The 15,611-nt window shown below is 39.9% G+C and overlaps 3 protein-coding genes across 4 annotated transcripts; 1 reads left to right on the plus strand and 2 right to left on the minus strand.

Moving 5' to 3' along the window:
* Positions 1–2,115: 2,115 nt before the first annotated feature.
* Positions 2,116–3,684, minus strand: LOC129803992 (G patch domain and ankyrin repeat-containing protein 1 homolog). Its single transcript, XM_055850926.1, has one exon. It carries the CDS (start codon positions 3,624–3,626, stop codon positions 2,640–2,642), a length of 987 nt encoding a protein of 328 aa, XP_055706901.1. The 5' UTR covers positions 3,627–3,684; the 3' UTR covers positions 2,116–2,639.
* On the minus strand, positions 2,116–3,753 carry LOC129803993 (p53 and DNA damage-regulated protein 1). 2 transcript variants are annotated; one of them, XM_055850928.1, is made up of 3 exons: positions 3,677–3,753; positions 2,380–2,613; positions 2,116–2,310 (listed from the first exon to the last, which is right to left on the minus strand). In XM_055850928.1, the coding sequence occupies exons 2-3, from the start codon at positions 2,606–2,608 to the stop codon at positions 2,141–2,143; spliced, it is 399 nt and encodes a 132-aa protein (XP_055706903.1). In that variant the 5' UTR covers positions 2,609–2,613; positions 3,677–3,753; the 3' UTR covers positions 2,116–2,140. The 2 variants fall into 2 exon arrangements, with proteins under 2 accessions (XP_055706903.1, XP_055706902.1); XM_055850927.1 differs by lacking the exon at positions 3,677–3,753 and having other exon boundaries at positions 2,380–2,642.
* Positions 3,754–3,779: 26 nt separating this feature from the next.
* LOC129803991 (zinc finger protein 34-like) lies at positions 3,780–12,031 on the plus strand. Its single transcript, XM_055850925.1, has 5 exons — positions 3,780–3,986; positions 4,087–4,177; positions 4,264–4,452; positions 4,522–5,524; positions 10,846–12,031. The coding sequence occupies exons 1-5, from the start codon at positions 3,914–3,916 to the stop codon at positions 11,794–11,796; spliced, it is 2,307 nt and encodes a 768-aa protein (XP_055706900.1). The 5' UTR covers positions 3,780–3,913; the 3' UTR covers positions 11,797–12,031.
* The last annotated feature ends 3,580 nt before the right edge of the window (positions 12,032–15,611 follow it).

The following is a 15,611-nucleotide window of genomic DNA, read 5'->3' on the forward strand; positions in this document are numbered from 1 at the left end:
TTGTGACGCGTGAAATTTGAAAAACTGTGCTTCTTTCACAGAATGAAACATTAATTTCTTTCACTTAGGTAAAATTTTTAAATATTCTTACCATTTATTGAAGTACTCTCTGGCCAAAAAATATTATTTCTTAATGCATTTCTATTAAACAGTTGAATGTTTTTGTTTGAACAACTTTTACTCCGCGCGAAATTCGTTCTACGGTTGATTTATTCAAAAGAAATCCCCTGCGGGTAGGCAAATTTTCTCGATACATAATGCCATTTCGCGCGTTTTTTTCCGGTCCCAAAAATGTGCATAATCCCGGGACTGAGTGTATAGGAAAAACTCTTCAATATAGACATAAATTTCTCTAGAAAGTATTTCTCTCTAAAGAATTTCAAGTGAAAGATCATCAGTTTAAGTCAGAATAGGAGCCGGAATTTTTCCTGTTTCTGATGAGAACTCAAGATGTTTCAAGTATAAGGTGGGCCAAAGCGAACTGCCAGTGACGTAGGTACTTTTAGCCGACTGGTACAGTGTTTGACAACTCAGATTTGTCAAACATTTGTAATAGAAAAATTAATTTTATTAATTAATTAATTTTCTTCATAAATGGAAATATATTTATTGTTCCTCGGCTAATGAACTTCAAATAAGTATATAATATGATAAATTTTTATTTAAAAAAATACCTTTTTACTAATATGACCACATGTATGATATTAAATGGTATGATATTAAAACTGCCTAGTATAAAATATCGTCCATATTATGCAATCAAACATCAATAATTTCCCTAAATCGATTTTCCATTGTTAAATTTTAAAATTTAATCTTATTTTGCAGCTAATTACATGCATGCTAATTGCATTCAAAATTGTACACTTCTTAGTCAATTTTCAATTTTGTTAAGTTTTTTGAAAAATTATAGACTACACAGAAAAAAATCAAGCGTTCTAGTCATGGCTAGCCTTACTGGCCAATCTAATATATGGGGTTGTGGAGCTCCACATTTCTTTTTTACGTCGCATTTTATAGTTTCCATATCGATAAAATGGTTTTTCCAACATTTTTTTTTGTTAAACCTTTGTCGTAAAGTAGTACTGAAAGAACCATAAGTTGAGAATTCAAATGTCACGGTCGCCTTAAATTTCTTTTCTGAATTGCTCTTGACAGTTAAATAAAATATGTGTGAAAAAACTCACCTGATACATACGTAAAGATGTCAATTTTAGAGGAAAGTATATTGGTATGTGTGATAGAATTCTCGCTAAAGTGTTGGAAAAGAAAACCTTAAAAAAGCTTTTTCTTAATAAAATCAATGAAAACTCATTTTAAGACTTTTCTTGTTTTTTCTTAGTTTAACACGAAATAAAAAACGTGGAAATCTTAATGGGGAAATGGATTTATGAGTTCTTAGAACTGTTGCAGAAGTCTTACGAAATTTAAGAAAATTAATGTTTGCTTTTTGTTTAGAATGTCTGATCTCGGCATTTTATATCAATTTGGTATTCTACGTGATTTATATGCTTTGAATTCTGTCTTATTTTATTTATTCTGAGTTTTCCAAAGAACATACATATATTAGTACTGAATGTTCTGATACCTCCTGAAACATTTTGTGATTTGCTCATGGTGTATGCTCTGCCGGGTTTCGTGGAAATAATTTTTGTCCAGTGGAATTTTGTGGCAAAAAAGTATGAGAAAAACACAAACAACATCAAATATTAGTTTAATTGATTAAAATAGTCATTACTGTTAACAATTAAACTAATAATTTTGATATATTCCCAATATTTTATAGAAATGTATTCGCATGAGATTTTGGCGCGAGTCACTAACAGATAATTTTTGACATAACCTCCAAAAAGTATCTACGTAATTTCTAGCCCGATCTGGCCCACATTTTTACTTTGTTATTTGTTTTTATTCATCTTGATGAGAACTGAGGATTGAGCATTATAATTCAAGATTGTCTTAACTGAAACCAATGGAAATGGAAAGGTGAATGGACGTTCAACCTTGTTGTCTCTCAAAGCAGAACTCTCAGTCACACAGACAATTTTTTAATAAGAACCAACTAAGAAGCTTCTCAACTCAATGACAATATCTGTGAAATTTTAAACACCAAAATAACATTTAAGAATTCTCGCTTTTATTATCGAAATTTTAGCAAATTGCTCTGAAGTGCGGATAATTCATTGCTTGCTAATGGCTTAATATCAAATCCCTTGGCCGGGGACAGATGCTCCAAGTCTCGAAGTTCATTGACCAATTTCCTCTGTTCATTTCTCAGTCTCTCAATATCATCGTCGATAACCCTCTGATCTGCAGATAGAAAGCCAATTCAACAGGGTTTTTTTTTCTACTAATTTCGAGAAGTTGAGGTCTCCGTACCTTTCTCGAGGAGTGCCACTGCTTTTTCCCGGATCATCTTTACCAGGAGACATCCCACGTAAATCCAGTGTTTTCGCTCCTCACTCTTTCGCACCTCCCTCAGGGCTTCACGGTTGGCCTGACGCCTCTTGTCCAGCTCAATGATCTCCTGCTTATTCATCAGTATCTTGTCTGCTACACGCTCAGTCGCCTCGAGAATCTCAATGGTTTTTTCCGCGTCTGACTTCATGTTGGCTGAAACAAACATAATTTGAAGATAATCATGAGAGTTGCTGACGAAATCGCTTCTCTCGTTCCTTCTCGCTGTAGAAATCTTTCTGTATCTCTCGTCGGGTGCGTTCCCGACTGCCTCTCTTCCTCCCAGCAACCGCTGCAGGATCATTAGCTGCAAAGTGAGTTACTCTGGGAGCATTCTGAGTAACTCCAATCCCACTGCGACCATGTCTTATCACAGTTTTCACTGGGAACAGCCTTCCATGGCCACTTGGACCAAGTCCATCCATTTTATTCCATCCCTGCTTCAGCATAATCCTGCAGCCACGATTGCTGTCAGGTACTGGGAAGCGCTGCTGGAAGGAAATGGCACTTTTGGTGTTGAATTTGTGAAGGGTGGAAGTCTCATGGGCTTCTCTCGAGGTTTCTTTGAATTCCACGCTGCATGTCTCACAGAAATGCGGAGAGATCTGGGAATTTTTGTCTGAGGGATCTTGAGATCCTCCTGGGGGATGGTACATGTCATCAATGGCTTGTAGGATGTTCTTATGGCCTTTTTTCCTGGCCAAATTGACAACAGTGTTCCCATGACTGTCACAAGCTTCTAGGGAAGCTCCTGCTTCAAGGAGAAGCCGGAAAGTCTCTTCAGCTCCCTCACAGGAAGCCATCATTAGTGCTGTCCATCCGTAGCTATCTACAGCCTCGAGATGGTCCCGGAAATCCATTTCCCGGACACTCTTTCTGTCATTGTTTACAACAGCTCTGAAGAAAGTATTTTGATTGAATGGTTTCTTCTCACTTTTCCGACGCGCTTTCTCGATTTTTCTCACAGGAATTGTTTGTGAGATTTGTTTCTGTGAGTCCTGAGTCACTTCTTCATAGAATTCTTTAGCCTCAGAACCTGTCTTTGTGGCTGTAATCTCCCAAACCCTATCAACATCACCCTCATCCTTCGAAGTGGATGCTTCACTTTCTCGAACGAAAATTTTCCGCTTAAAATCCACTGATGCCAGTGCTCTCCAATTGGGATGCATTCTCAAGGCGTCAGGTAATCTTTTATCAACAATTTTCACAAAATACGCACCTTTTTTCGTGGTAAAATTTGAAGAAAAACTTCCAAAGGTGAAAAATTCACGTTTTTGTTTACCTTTTTTTGACTGTCACTTGACAGCTCTGAAGAGTTTCAAATTCCAGACACCAGAGGCGCAGCAAACGCCTGAGAAATTTTTCTGCCATCACAAACAAAAACTTACTGGGTTGAGAAAAGTGAGAAAAACTCTGTGAAAATCGTGGTATTCCTGGGATTTTCGTAGATAGGAAGATGCCCAGGAAGAAGTATAATCCAGTGGTTAATCTTGCTAAAGGGGAAGATGACTATGAGAAGCAGAAAACGAGTGAGTTTTTTTGACAACATGGATGCTCGAGGGGATTTTATTGCTGTTTTGTTGGAGGTTTATTAGAGGGATTTACTGATGATTCTGGGGATTTTTGCAGAAGGTGCATCTGGTGGGGAGACAGATGATGATAAGGACGAACCACTGTGGATGCAGACCCGAAACCGGAAGCAATATAGACAGTTTTCTAGGTAAGAATATTTTGCATGACATTTTGACTTGTATTTGTCCGGGAGTTCCAATAAATTGATTTTTTGGGATGCTGGGCACCGTTCAGTGATGAGGATAAGCCCCTGGTTGAGAGAAAAAGCACGAGGGGTAATAGAAAAGCCAAGTATTCCATGAAGAAATTGATGGGAGATGATCAGGAGGATATTCCGGAACCCATCATTCCGGAGGAAAAGGTTGAGAAACGGGAAGAATCCTCATCATCAGATGATGAGTTTGAGCTGGTTAATATCGATGAGTAAGTAGTTTGATAGTTAATCTTCCAATGTGGAAGAAAAGATTGAGCAGATTCAATGGGAATTTCCAGAATAATTGTTCGGGATCCACCAGCTGACACCGAAGCTGAAGGGATTCCCGATTCCTGCACCGTTAGGGATAGGCATGGTAAGAAGGAGTACAAGTGTAGTAAATGTCCCAAGGTCTACTTGCGACCCAGCAAACTCAGGAAGCACTACCGGAAGCATACTGGCGAGACCAGGGCAAAATGGTACAATTGTTCAATCTGTTCCAAGCAATTCTCCACAGCCCTAAAGCTGGACAAACACGTTATCCGTCGGCATAAAGAGGAAAATAACAGTGCTGGAACGTCCAGAGATGGGCCAGTCAATCCTTTGGAAGTTCTCATTAAGGAGGAACCACCCTTCTACACGGACGATCCTGACATGGAGATCAAGCAAGAATTGGATGATGGCTACGAGGCCTATCTCCAGCCCAAAACCGAACTCATCGAATACACTCCACCTCGACCAGATTCCTCTCAATCCTCAGATTACTACCCCGACAACAATCCAGACATGCCAGATTCTCCTGAACCTGATGTCTTGGATGTCAGTCAGCCCACTGAAGAGTCTCCGGAAGTTCCGGAGAAGTCTTCGGTGGCAGAAGAAAACAACGAAAAGAAGACGAAGAAAAGGACGACGAAGAAGACGAAGGAAAAGGAAGAAGATGAAGAAGAGGGTGAACCGAAGAAGAAGAGAACAAGAAAGACACCGGCAAAACCAAAAGAACCCAGAAAGCCAAGACAGCGTAAGCCACCAAAACCGCCCAAGGAGAAGAAGAAGAAGCTCTCCCGGATGGAATTGTGGCGTCTTCGGCCTCACAAATGTCCCTTCTGTATTCGTCGGTATGCGGCCAAGGAGAACTTGGAAGCCCATCTGGAGTTCCATACGCGGAAGGAGAAGCACTTTCCCTGTGATAAGTGCGAGATGTCCTTTGATACCTTTGGCGCTCTACGCTTTCACATTGGGAAGGTTCATGTGGACAGGAATTGCAAAGTTTGCGGAGAATTGATGGCCACTCTAACTGACCAGGTAAGGGCCTATTTTTTTTGGGCATTACCCAAGTATTCCTCAAAGTCTTTCACATTTCCCATCCCAGAGAGCACAGTTAGCAGAAAAAAGCAACGTTTTCAGCATATTTTTGCTGAATCGCTCAGCAAAAATATGCTAACTGGTTAGCAGTTCTCGAACAAAAAGTGCTAACCAAATAAATTGTTACGACATACGACATTGTTACGACATAACCCATCCGTGGCCTCCATTGAGTAAAAACTTCGTGGTTTTCCTTACTGATATTTTATTGCCTAATAATACCCCAGAATTCAATGTACGAACTCCTCTAGGCGTAGTAGGGGACGATGTAGCCTCGGGATGTGGCTGATGTAGGGTCCCAAATGCGGCGCCAAGAAGAAATCTCCTAAACTCGGACGGTTCCGCTGCCATGAAGAGCACTCTCTCTATCCAGAAACAAGCATTGGGGCATCTCTAAAGTCCTCAGAATTTAAGGGGTGATTCTCAAGTTTCATCCCCTTACAAAAGAACTTCGACTTGAACCGTGGAATCGTAGAGACTCCATCGACAGGAACAAGGGGAATGCGCGTGTCTGATAAGGGTTGACACGGCTATTGCAACCCCAGGAGCTTCCCCATTCACACAGCAGGCGACTTCACCATGAACTGTGATTGGTACCACAGGCAATAAATTGTCTGGGTCATAAAGGGGAAATTTAAAGCTTCCTCCTTCTCTATCTTCACCACACACATTGCCTTAAATTTCTTTCAAAGGCATGTGTGTTGCCCTCCCGAAGTATAGGGCTTAAGTGTAAATGTGACACTGAAGCCACTATTCTGCAATTTTCGCCCCAAAACGGGTAGTTGGGGCTATAAAGGGCATAAGTGCGTATAATGGAGATATGGGGGGGGGGGGTCTGTCGTGAATAATTCACTACCCCTAGCCACGTAAAAGGCAAATTCGTCACAATATGTAAATGGCACTGCTCGCGAGTGTCGAGCTGAATTAAAATCGGTTAGCATTTGGTCCTACATGGGTTCTTACAAGAGGAGAAAACAATCATGGAAATCGGTTAGGTAACATCGAAAATGACGGAGAATCCAGTCAAGATTTAAGTGTTTTAGATAGGGTAAGGGAAATGCTATCCATCGTTAGAGAGTAAGAAAGGTACCTCCGCGTGTATTTAGGGCTTTTATCGGAACTAAATCGGTGCTCCTGGGCAATCCTTTGGGATTGACTGATCTTTCCATCACGAGACTAAAATTGAGTGTCGTAAAGAGCACAGGAACCCCTCAACCACAACTCAAGTGAAGACCCGACTGTCAGCACAAAATGGTTCTTTACAGGACCGGTTCTCAATGTCATTTCAATGAATATTGAGGGTCTTTCGACGATCAAAGAAAATCTTTGTGTCACAGATAAATGTGAAGTACTTTGGCTTCAGGAGATAATTTGGGGTTCCACGCAACGCCGACCAAAGGACCAGTGAAATTATTGATCGTATCGGGATATTATTTTGTTACAATATAATCATGTTATATCTTTGTTGATCCCGTGTTGGAAGAATCTGCTAAGTCCGTTTGTAGACCGCCCCGGGAGCGCCTTTCTCGCAGTGTGGATGCTTCTTTCATGCTACTGGACTTGTTGGGCAGAGGTAGTGCATTGTTGTTACGTTTTATTCCGTGTGAAAATGTCTTTTTCCGAATAATCCGTTGTATTGTACCGGGCAGGACTCGAACTCACAACTGTAAGAGTCGTGTCAGAGATCTCATCCGCCCAAGACCAACGGTCTTGCCTATTGCGCCACTGAGATCCCCATCAGTGAAATGAAATAGGTGATTGAGACACCCCATGAGAAGTATAGTAGGTCCGATTTGGTTAAGTCGCACATTGGTGGCAAATCGGTAGCCTTCATCGATTACGACTACATTTACACAGGGGTCTAGCGGGAAATTATGACGCGGACCGCTTCGAGGTAGCGGAGGCAGAGACCGCCTACATTGGTCTCTAACCTGCTGTAGAGATTTCCTTGCAAAAGAGGAAATCTCTTATACAGGAGGATTTATTAAAACTTCATCAAACGAAATGGACCGCGACTAAAGATTGTTGCGTGTCCAAATCGTTCATAACAAATTTGGATGAGAAAGCAACAGCAAACGTGGAAGGCAGTCGCTGGAGAACCCGGCAGATTACTAACCTTCTAAAAGAAACATCTGAATAAGATGGGTCTCCAATGTTGAGACGGTCACTCACTATGTGTGTGATTGCCCCAGCTTATGTAACATCAGACGGGCATTGCTAGGTAAAGCGGTGATGTCTGATGATTAAAGCCGCTCTATATAATACAGTTTGTCCGAAAAACGGGCTAGCTGGAACCATCTTGCCCTTAACTGTGGTCAACGGACGGGACGATACTTATTATGATTGCCGCGAGAAGTCACTGTGAACAGACGAAGACCGACAAACAACGAACGACATACAGACTTAGATTGGATGCCGATGAATTCTGCATCACAAGGGTTAATTTAAATGAGGACGAATAATGGTCCCAAAAGGAGGCCTGGGTGTAGCGGTTTCGCAAGGAACCGCCCCCACTGTAATCTAATCTAAAGCCTCCAGGAATAAACTTTCAGTTTTTGGAACCGAGTAATTTCGTGACATCTCGCTTTATTCCTGGTAACTTCAATTGTTATAATATTCACTGGGTTTACGGAACAACGGACACAGACGGGAAAGCCCTGGAGGAATGGTATAAGGGCAAGGGGCTAACGTTGATTCACAATGATAAACTTCCAGCATCCTTTCACAGTGGAAGATGGAGACGGAGTTTTACAATTCTGATCTCATGTTTGCATATGGAAAAACGGCTCCCTCCTGTCACAAGACTGTGTTGCCTCGTACCCCTCACCGTCAGAATAGGCCCATTCTTTCCGTACAGAAGTAGATCTTGAAAAATTCGAAAATCTATTTGAAGATCCAAAAAAGAGACATTCTTACTTCTTGATAATTCCGAAAGGTGGATGAGGTACATCCTGTTCGAATTTCGAAGTGCTCAAGTGTCAAAATGTGATGTTCTTCACATTTTTGTGGGGAATAAAACAGAACAACAACGCTTACTGTTCATGTCCTATTATTTAATCACTCCATAATCATTGAGTAACTCTTTTGCCAGCTTTTTATTGTGATATTTGATAAATTTTCCCCACCTTGTTCGAAAATTTAGTATGAAAATTCGAAATTTAATTTGAATTCTTCGAATTTCAACGACTTTTTGTGCAAATAGAGTTCCATTTACCTTTCATCCGAGACACTATTGGAGAATCAAAATCTACTTGTGATTAGGCTCATTTATGTGTCAAGTCACGGCATTTATAACTCCTAAAATGTATCTTTTCGTCGAAGGTTCAACTTCTGCAATAATGACATTCTACGGCTGGTTTTTGATGTTGATCCAAAACCGGAGAATTATGAATTGATAAAGATTTCAAAGTCTTTCATTCTATCCCTGGTTTGCCTTCCAAGATATCATCGAATTTGATATCGGACTATTTCGAATCCTTGGAAGCAGATCCATTTGGTGACGCTACAATTGAACTTGGCACTGTATTGTCCGACGCTTTAGCGGAAGCGATGGGTGTCTACCGTTGAAAGTCTGAATCTCATTCACAGTAGCCATTAGGCCTGGAGGTTGATATGACATCTAAACAATGGCCCCATCGCCGACAAGACTCTTCCACAAGTCACTACGAACCAAATCCCTCATTAATTGCTCTTGAATGGCAAAATTGGCAAGGCCGCCTGTAAGCCGAAAGTTATTCGGAGTGACATTGCAGGGGTAGGTTGTCTGTATATATCCTTAGGTGCAAACGCAATCAATTAGGCTGTTAAAGCGGTGAAATCGAAGATAGCGGCAGGCATTGACAGCCTCTTCGCTGAACAAAAAGAAAACTGCACCCGCCGTTATTGACTAGATTATTAAACTTTTTAACTATTGCATCCTTTGTATCGTAAAATACCGAAAGACAATTCCGAAGCTAGGGAAAGATATCAATGATCCGAAGAGCTATCGGCCTATTTTTCTTTTATGTCATCTGCTCAAAATGTTTGAAAGTATGCTGTTGCAAAGGATTGAACCTGCCGTAGAGGACAAGTTGACCAAGAAGTTATGCTGGATACCGCTCCGGAAAACTCAGCTCTGGTCAAGTATTGAACCTCACTCAATTTATTGAGGATGGTTTCGAGGAAAGCAAAATCGCTGGTGTTGCCTGTTGCGAGAGGTCAACGGCAGCCTTTGATACAGTAAACCACAGAAATCTCCTTTCCAAAATCTACAACGTCATAAATGACTACGGCCTCTTACGGATTATTGGGGTTCTCTTATTAGAGAATCGCAGATTGTTTGTTCCGTGATCAGCAGAGCAGATAGAATGATGATTGCTAAAGCGAACACATTTCAATACGTGGAGTTTCAGCTTACGACGTGCCTTGTAGAAGTTTATAAATTCTACGCTAGTATGTGCGGGATCAAGCGTGGTGGGGTTTACAGAAAAAGAACGTGTAACATCTGTGTCTTAACGGAGTATTTTGGCGAAGTGTATTATAAAATATGATTAGATTCATTCATTCATTCATTTTCAACCGCTTATCTCCATTGGGGTCGCTGACCCATGACATCCAATTTAGCAGCCCACGCTTGTCGATTCTCCGCCACTTCACGAAGATGTTCGTGTTCGATCCCAAGGCGTTCCAAGGCAAGATTCTGAATTTGATTCAGCCACCTTGTCCTAGATCTACCTCGAGGTCGACGCCTTCTCACAATGGCTTGCATAGCTTTTCTGGGGAGTCTTTTTCTATCCATGCGCTGAACATGTCCATACCATCGAAGTTGTGATTTCTCGACCCGAAGAAGCAGCTCCTCGATTCTTAGTTCCTCACGAACGGCCACATTCCTCACTCACGATTAGATTCGAAAACTAAATTCAAGGAATCATACGAGAAAACCCATGACATACTCAAGGCCGAGAAATCTAAACTGCTTTTAGGCTCCTAGATCTAGACACTTTGAGAAATTTTGTATCGTGAAACCAGGGTAGTAGTCTAGAAGCTTTTACTTCCCAATACAAAAACGGGGTACTTATAGGCAACGACATAAGTGTTTCCCTCCCGAAGTATAGGCTTAAGTGCAAAACTGCATTTAATACTCCAGTTCTTTTTGACTAACCAGAATAACTTTCGAAATCTCTTAGGAAACTGAATAAAAAACGGAATGTTCCTCAGTTAGATTTAGAAATAAGTCACCCTTAAACAATGGCTAGAATTCATTGATAATCCTTGTTTTTTAGTTGCGTCATAAGACAATGCATCTGGATAAGGAAATCTATAAGTACGAATGCGATATATGCCACAAGCGCTTTGCTCGTATCACATCCCTGAAACTGCACAAGAATAAAATTCATTCTGGTGGACCTCTTAAGTGTCTCTCGTGTCCGCTAAGTTTCACGAAGCCTGTCTACCTTCTCGGACATGCCCTTGAAAAGCATAATGACGATAAGCCATTTGGCTGTAGCATCTGCAAATACCGAAGCAATCGACAGTACCATGTCGACATCCACTTTAGATCGCATTCGCTCGACTTGCAGTTGCATTGCGATATTTGTGGGCGGTTCTTTACCAATATGAGTAATTTCAATACGCATAAGAAGCAACATGAGGAAAATCCGGCTGACGTAGATTACAGGACGTGCAAAGAGTGTGGGAAGGTCTTTGCCAGAAGGACGTATCTCAATAAGCACATGAGAATCCATACGGGAGAGTTACCGTTTCAGTGTGCAGACTGCGAGAAAAGATTCACGACCAAGGGGCAATTGAAGGCCCACATGGTGAGTCATTCCAATATTAGGCCGTATCAATGTGAAATTTGCGCCAAGACATTCCCTCGGTCTGGAACGCTGAAGATTCATATGCGTTTCCACACGAATGAACGCCCATATCAGTGCAGGGTGTGTTCCAAAGCTTTTCATTCGGCCACCCTGAGGACAACCCATGAAAAGACCCATTCTGGAGAGACCAGAAAGTACACGTGCAACTACTGCAATAGGATCTATGTGAGTCATAGGTGCTTCAAGGCTCACATTAAGATGCATCAGAGCAATGCTGTTACCTTCCCTTGTCCCACTTGTGGGATTTGCTTCATAAAGATGACTCGACTCAATAAGCACATTTTGACACATGTAAAGGAAATTCAGGAAATGCAGGAAGTACCGGAAGAACATAGCCCAATAGTTGTTCAATAAATTTGTACTGTCGCAAGAGCTGAATTGACTCTGAGGTTGATGGATATGTGGCTTTTTTAGGCCAAGATACTGTGGATCGTTGCATTTTCACTTAGGCGTATACTTCACTTGAGTTCCAGTGCAAGTGAAATTTGATAGATCGCAGAAAGTGAACTTGATAATTTCACAAAACGGGACATCCATGTCATTCTAATGTTATATTTTAGTAGTCGTAATAAAATTTGTGTAAATATTATTTGTGTTTTTGTATGGTTCAGCGGATTTTCGGGTTCGTAAAAGATGATTTTGACGAAGCTTCTACTGTATAGGACTATGATTCTGCCAATTCTCACATATTCGTCTGAAACGTAAATACTTAGAGATTTGAGAATTCTTGGCTGCGTTTGAGAGGAGCAAGATGGATTTTTTCCCCGTATGTGAAGGACGATTCCAAAACCTATACAATCATAAGGTGTATGAGTGCTACTGAAAAGTGACTTTTGTTCAGCAAATATGTCTCAATAGGCTACGATTCCAGTGGGCTGGTCATCTGGTTCTCAAGGATAAGGACGACCCAGCCTACAGAATCTTTAAGAACAGGCTCTATTCTTTGAGGAAACACGGCCGATCTACACTCACACTCAGTCCCGGGATTATGCACCTGACGGAATTATGCACATATCATTATGCAAGTTTGCCTACCATTGGGGTTCAATTTATGAAATCATTTTTGAAATACGCCTGATTGTATACTATTTTGTGACGCGGCAAATTTGAAAACAGTGTGCTTCTTTTTCAGAATAAAACTTTAATTTCTTTTATTAAGGTAAAATTTTTAAATTTTCTAACCATTTATTGAAGAACTCTGGCCAAAAAGTACTCTGGCCAAAACTCACTTTATTGTAACTCTTATAGTGGTCAAATATGATACTTTTACAGAGAAAGAATTTTTTCCTCCTCTGGGAAATTGGAAAACTCATGGGTACTCTAGTCCTAGTCCCCAAAAGAATGCAAAGGATACAAACTTCAATTTTCCCAAAGCCAATATTATCGATTTTGTAAACTATTTGTGCGTGTCAAAGGACTCCTGTACCATATTGATAACTAAAACAAGGTGAAGTATTGACCAGTATCTTGTGGGATGTCCAGGAAGTGCTAAAAAAGACACCCAGCTCCTGCTTGCCAAGAGATTCCTCATAATATTTTACACATAACACTTTAAAACACATTTCTTTCAACACGATGTTATTGTAGACACATTAAGCTTTCTCAAAAGCATAAAAGACACTTTCTGGACAATCAGAATTCACCAAAATCAGGAAGAATAGGAAAAACTTCCCTGAAAGCAATCTCCCGCGATGCCAAATGTCAAAATTATCGGCCATATTGGCAAAAATGTCGCTCCCGCTTGGAATTTTGTTACAAGGTTGGTGTCAAAAAGCAAATGGCGGGCATTGGCGGGATAACCTCACATTTGACCTCTAGATTTTTGGGTACGAGAGTACCCAAAAAGTTTAAACAAGTTTTTTGAAAATTTAAGAAAAAATGTTTTTCGAATTTATGCAATTTGCAATTGTTAGTTATCATACTTATTGACCCCGAGAGGTTTTTCCTTATTCGGGTCTAGAAATATCAAAAAAAAAGTTACATTATCTGCAAGGAAGCAGAAAATCGAAAATTCACGATTTTTGACCAAAAAGTTCTAAGCTCAGGAGTTAATTAGGATCCTGCAAAAAATATCCTAGATTTGAACATCCTTATAGTTTGTAATTATCCAGAAGAATCGGATTTTTATTGATTCCTAGTCTAAAAAAATTGTTGTTTCCATGGGTACCCAGAGTCTTAAAAGGAGACGAAAGAGTTAAATGAACTAATGCAAATAAATAACTTTTTCATAAGATTTTAGTAAAAAAAAAATAGTAGGGGATACTGGGGCAAAAAGTCACAGAACGGATATTTTATTTTTCTACAAGCTACTCGAGCGCTTCAAAAATTTCTAATTAGCGCAGTTTTATAGGAAATTTACCACTCTACAACTTTGTGAAAGTACAGTAGACTCTCGCTTATCCGTGGACTCTTTTTCCGGGTGACATAAAAAAATCCGTGAGACAGTTGAATTTTAAAAATTTTGTTGACAGATTTTCCCCTTTTTGGGTTTTTTTGTTAAAGCAAATGTGCTCTATCTACTGTTAATTCTTTCTCAATGTAACTTTTTTGGACAGTACGCATGTTTAGAGAGAATGTCGATTCAGTCAGATCAGAATTCACTCCATAAATTTGCAATGTAAACGAAAAAATCGTTAGATTTCAAACAATTTGATGGGTATCACTCTCAAAATCCGTGTGACATTTCGGTCCCGCTCCACGGATAAGCGAGAGTCTACTGTAATTTTCCTCTATTTTGTAAGGAAATGCGTTTATTGAGCCAATTTCTAAAAGGTAATTTTGTGACTATTCTCAAAAATGCTGGGGCAAATAGTACCAGAAATTGGGTATTATCATATTTTGATTCGCTTCATTACAGGCTTCCGTAAATTTGAAAAAATACCTAGAGGACATATTTTCATAGAAAATTTATTCATCTACACCTTTGTAAAACACCGTTTTCTCTGCGAGAAAAGTGAGAAAACGAGAAAAGCGCTTTTCAAGCTATTTTAGAAAAAAACACTCAAAAGACTGCAAATCGTTTGACCAATGCAAACAACGCGGCGAGACATGATAATGACGTTTCTTTTCGCCGTGAGACATCAGAAATAGCTTCGCTTTTTTTGTTACTTTTTGCTCTATACATTTTGTTACTTTTTACCCCAAGTGGCCATTTTTAATAAAAGGATTTCTGGAGAAAAGAACTTTTGTGAAATTCTAAAATAGATAGCAGATTCGTATTCAAAAAATCCAAATTATTTAGAAAATATTCACCAATTCATCAATTTTAGAAAATAAGTAGGTAATAATTGTTATCTTCTGCAAGGAAAATATTTCAAAAATAGGGCTAAAAAATCCGATATTTTTTATTTTCTAAATTCCTTGTTCGAATTCTAAGAAACTTACAACATTGAAGAAGGTTTATGGAGGCTATCTATAGAAAAAAAATGAGCCGCTATCTTTTTTACCTTGGAAGATATTGAATTTTGAATTTTTCGATTTGTGACTTTTTGCCCCAGTCTTCCCTACCCCACGGTCTCGAGTTGGAGGGTGAAATTTTCTGGGTATATCCCGAAATTCCAGCAGGTATAAGACCCAAAACCTTGTACACCCTTCATTTTTAGCGAGAAGACGCACTTTTTCACAGAATGACGAAATTCGCCTCACAGACAACAGAGAGTAACCATAGTCAAAAATTTTGACTGGTTATTTTCATGAATTGCCCCTCAGGAATAAGAACAAATCCTGCACTCAGTAGCAACTCAACAAGGTTTTGGAAGCCTTTCGTCGCGGTTTCACTTACACTGTTTGTCTCCAATTGGAAACTTTCCCTTGTCTCCATTTGGATTAATTTGTTTCCAATAGAAGCATTTTACGCTCGCGTATTTTTCTTGTAAGGTAAAGTGCCCTCGAGTCGACCAGTTCCTCGACTCGACCGGTGCGGTGGGTCAATATTTGAATGTTTGATGGTGAATTTCTATAAAATTGTCACTGAATCGTACAGTAGACTCTCGCTCAATCGGCTCTTTTTCAATCGGGCACAAAATTTTGTTGACAATTTTCACGTTTAATTATGAAGCTAATTTGCTCAAATTCGCTGCAGTTCTTCCTATTTTATCGTGATTCTTTATAATTGAGCGTTTTTGTGGAATTTACAAAGGCTTTGACGCCCAAATCTATCGATAAACTGG

The sequence above is a fragment of the Phlebotomus papatasi genome, chromosome 2, assembly GCF_024763615.1.
Source record: "Phlebotomus papatasi isolate M1 chromosome 2, Ppap_2.1, whole genome shotgun sequence".
NCBI classification, from domain to species: domain Eukaryota; kingdom Metazoa; phylum Arthropoda; class Insecta; order Diptera; family Psychodidae; genus Phlebotomus; species Phlebotomus papatasi.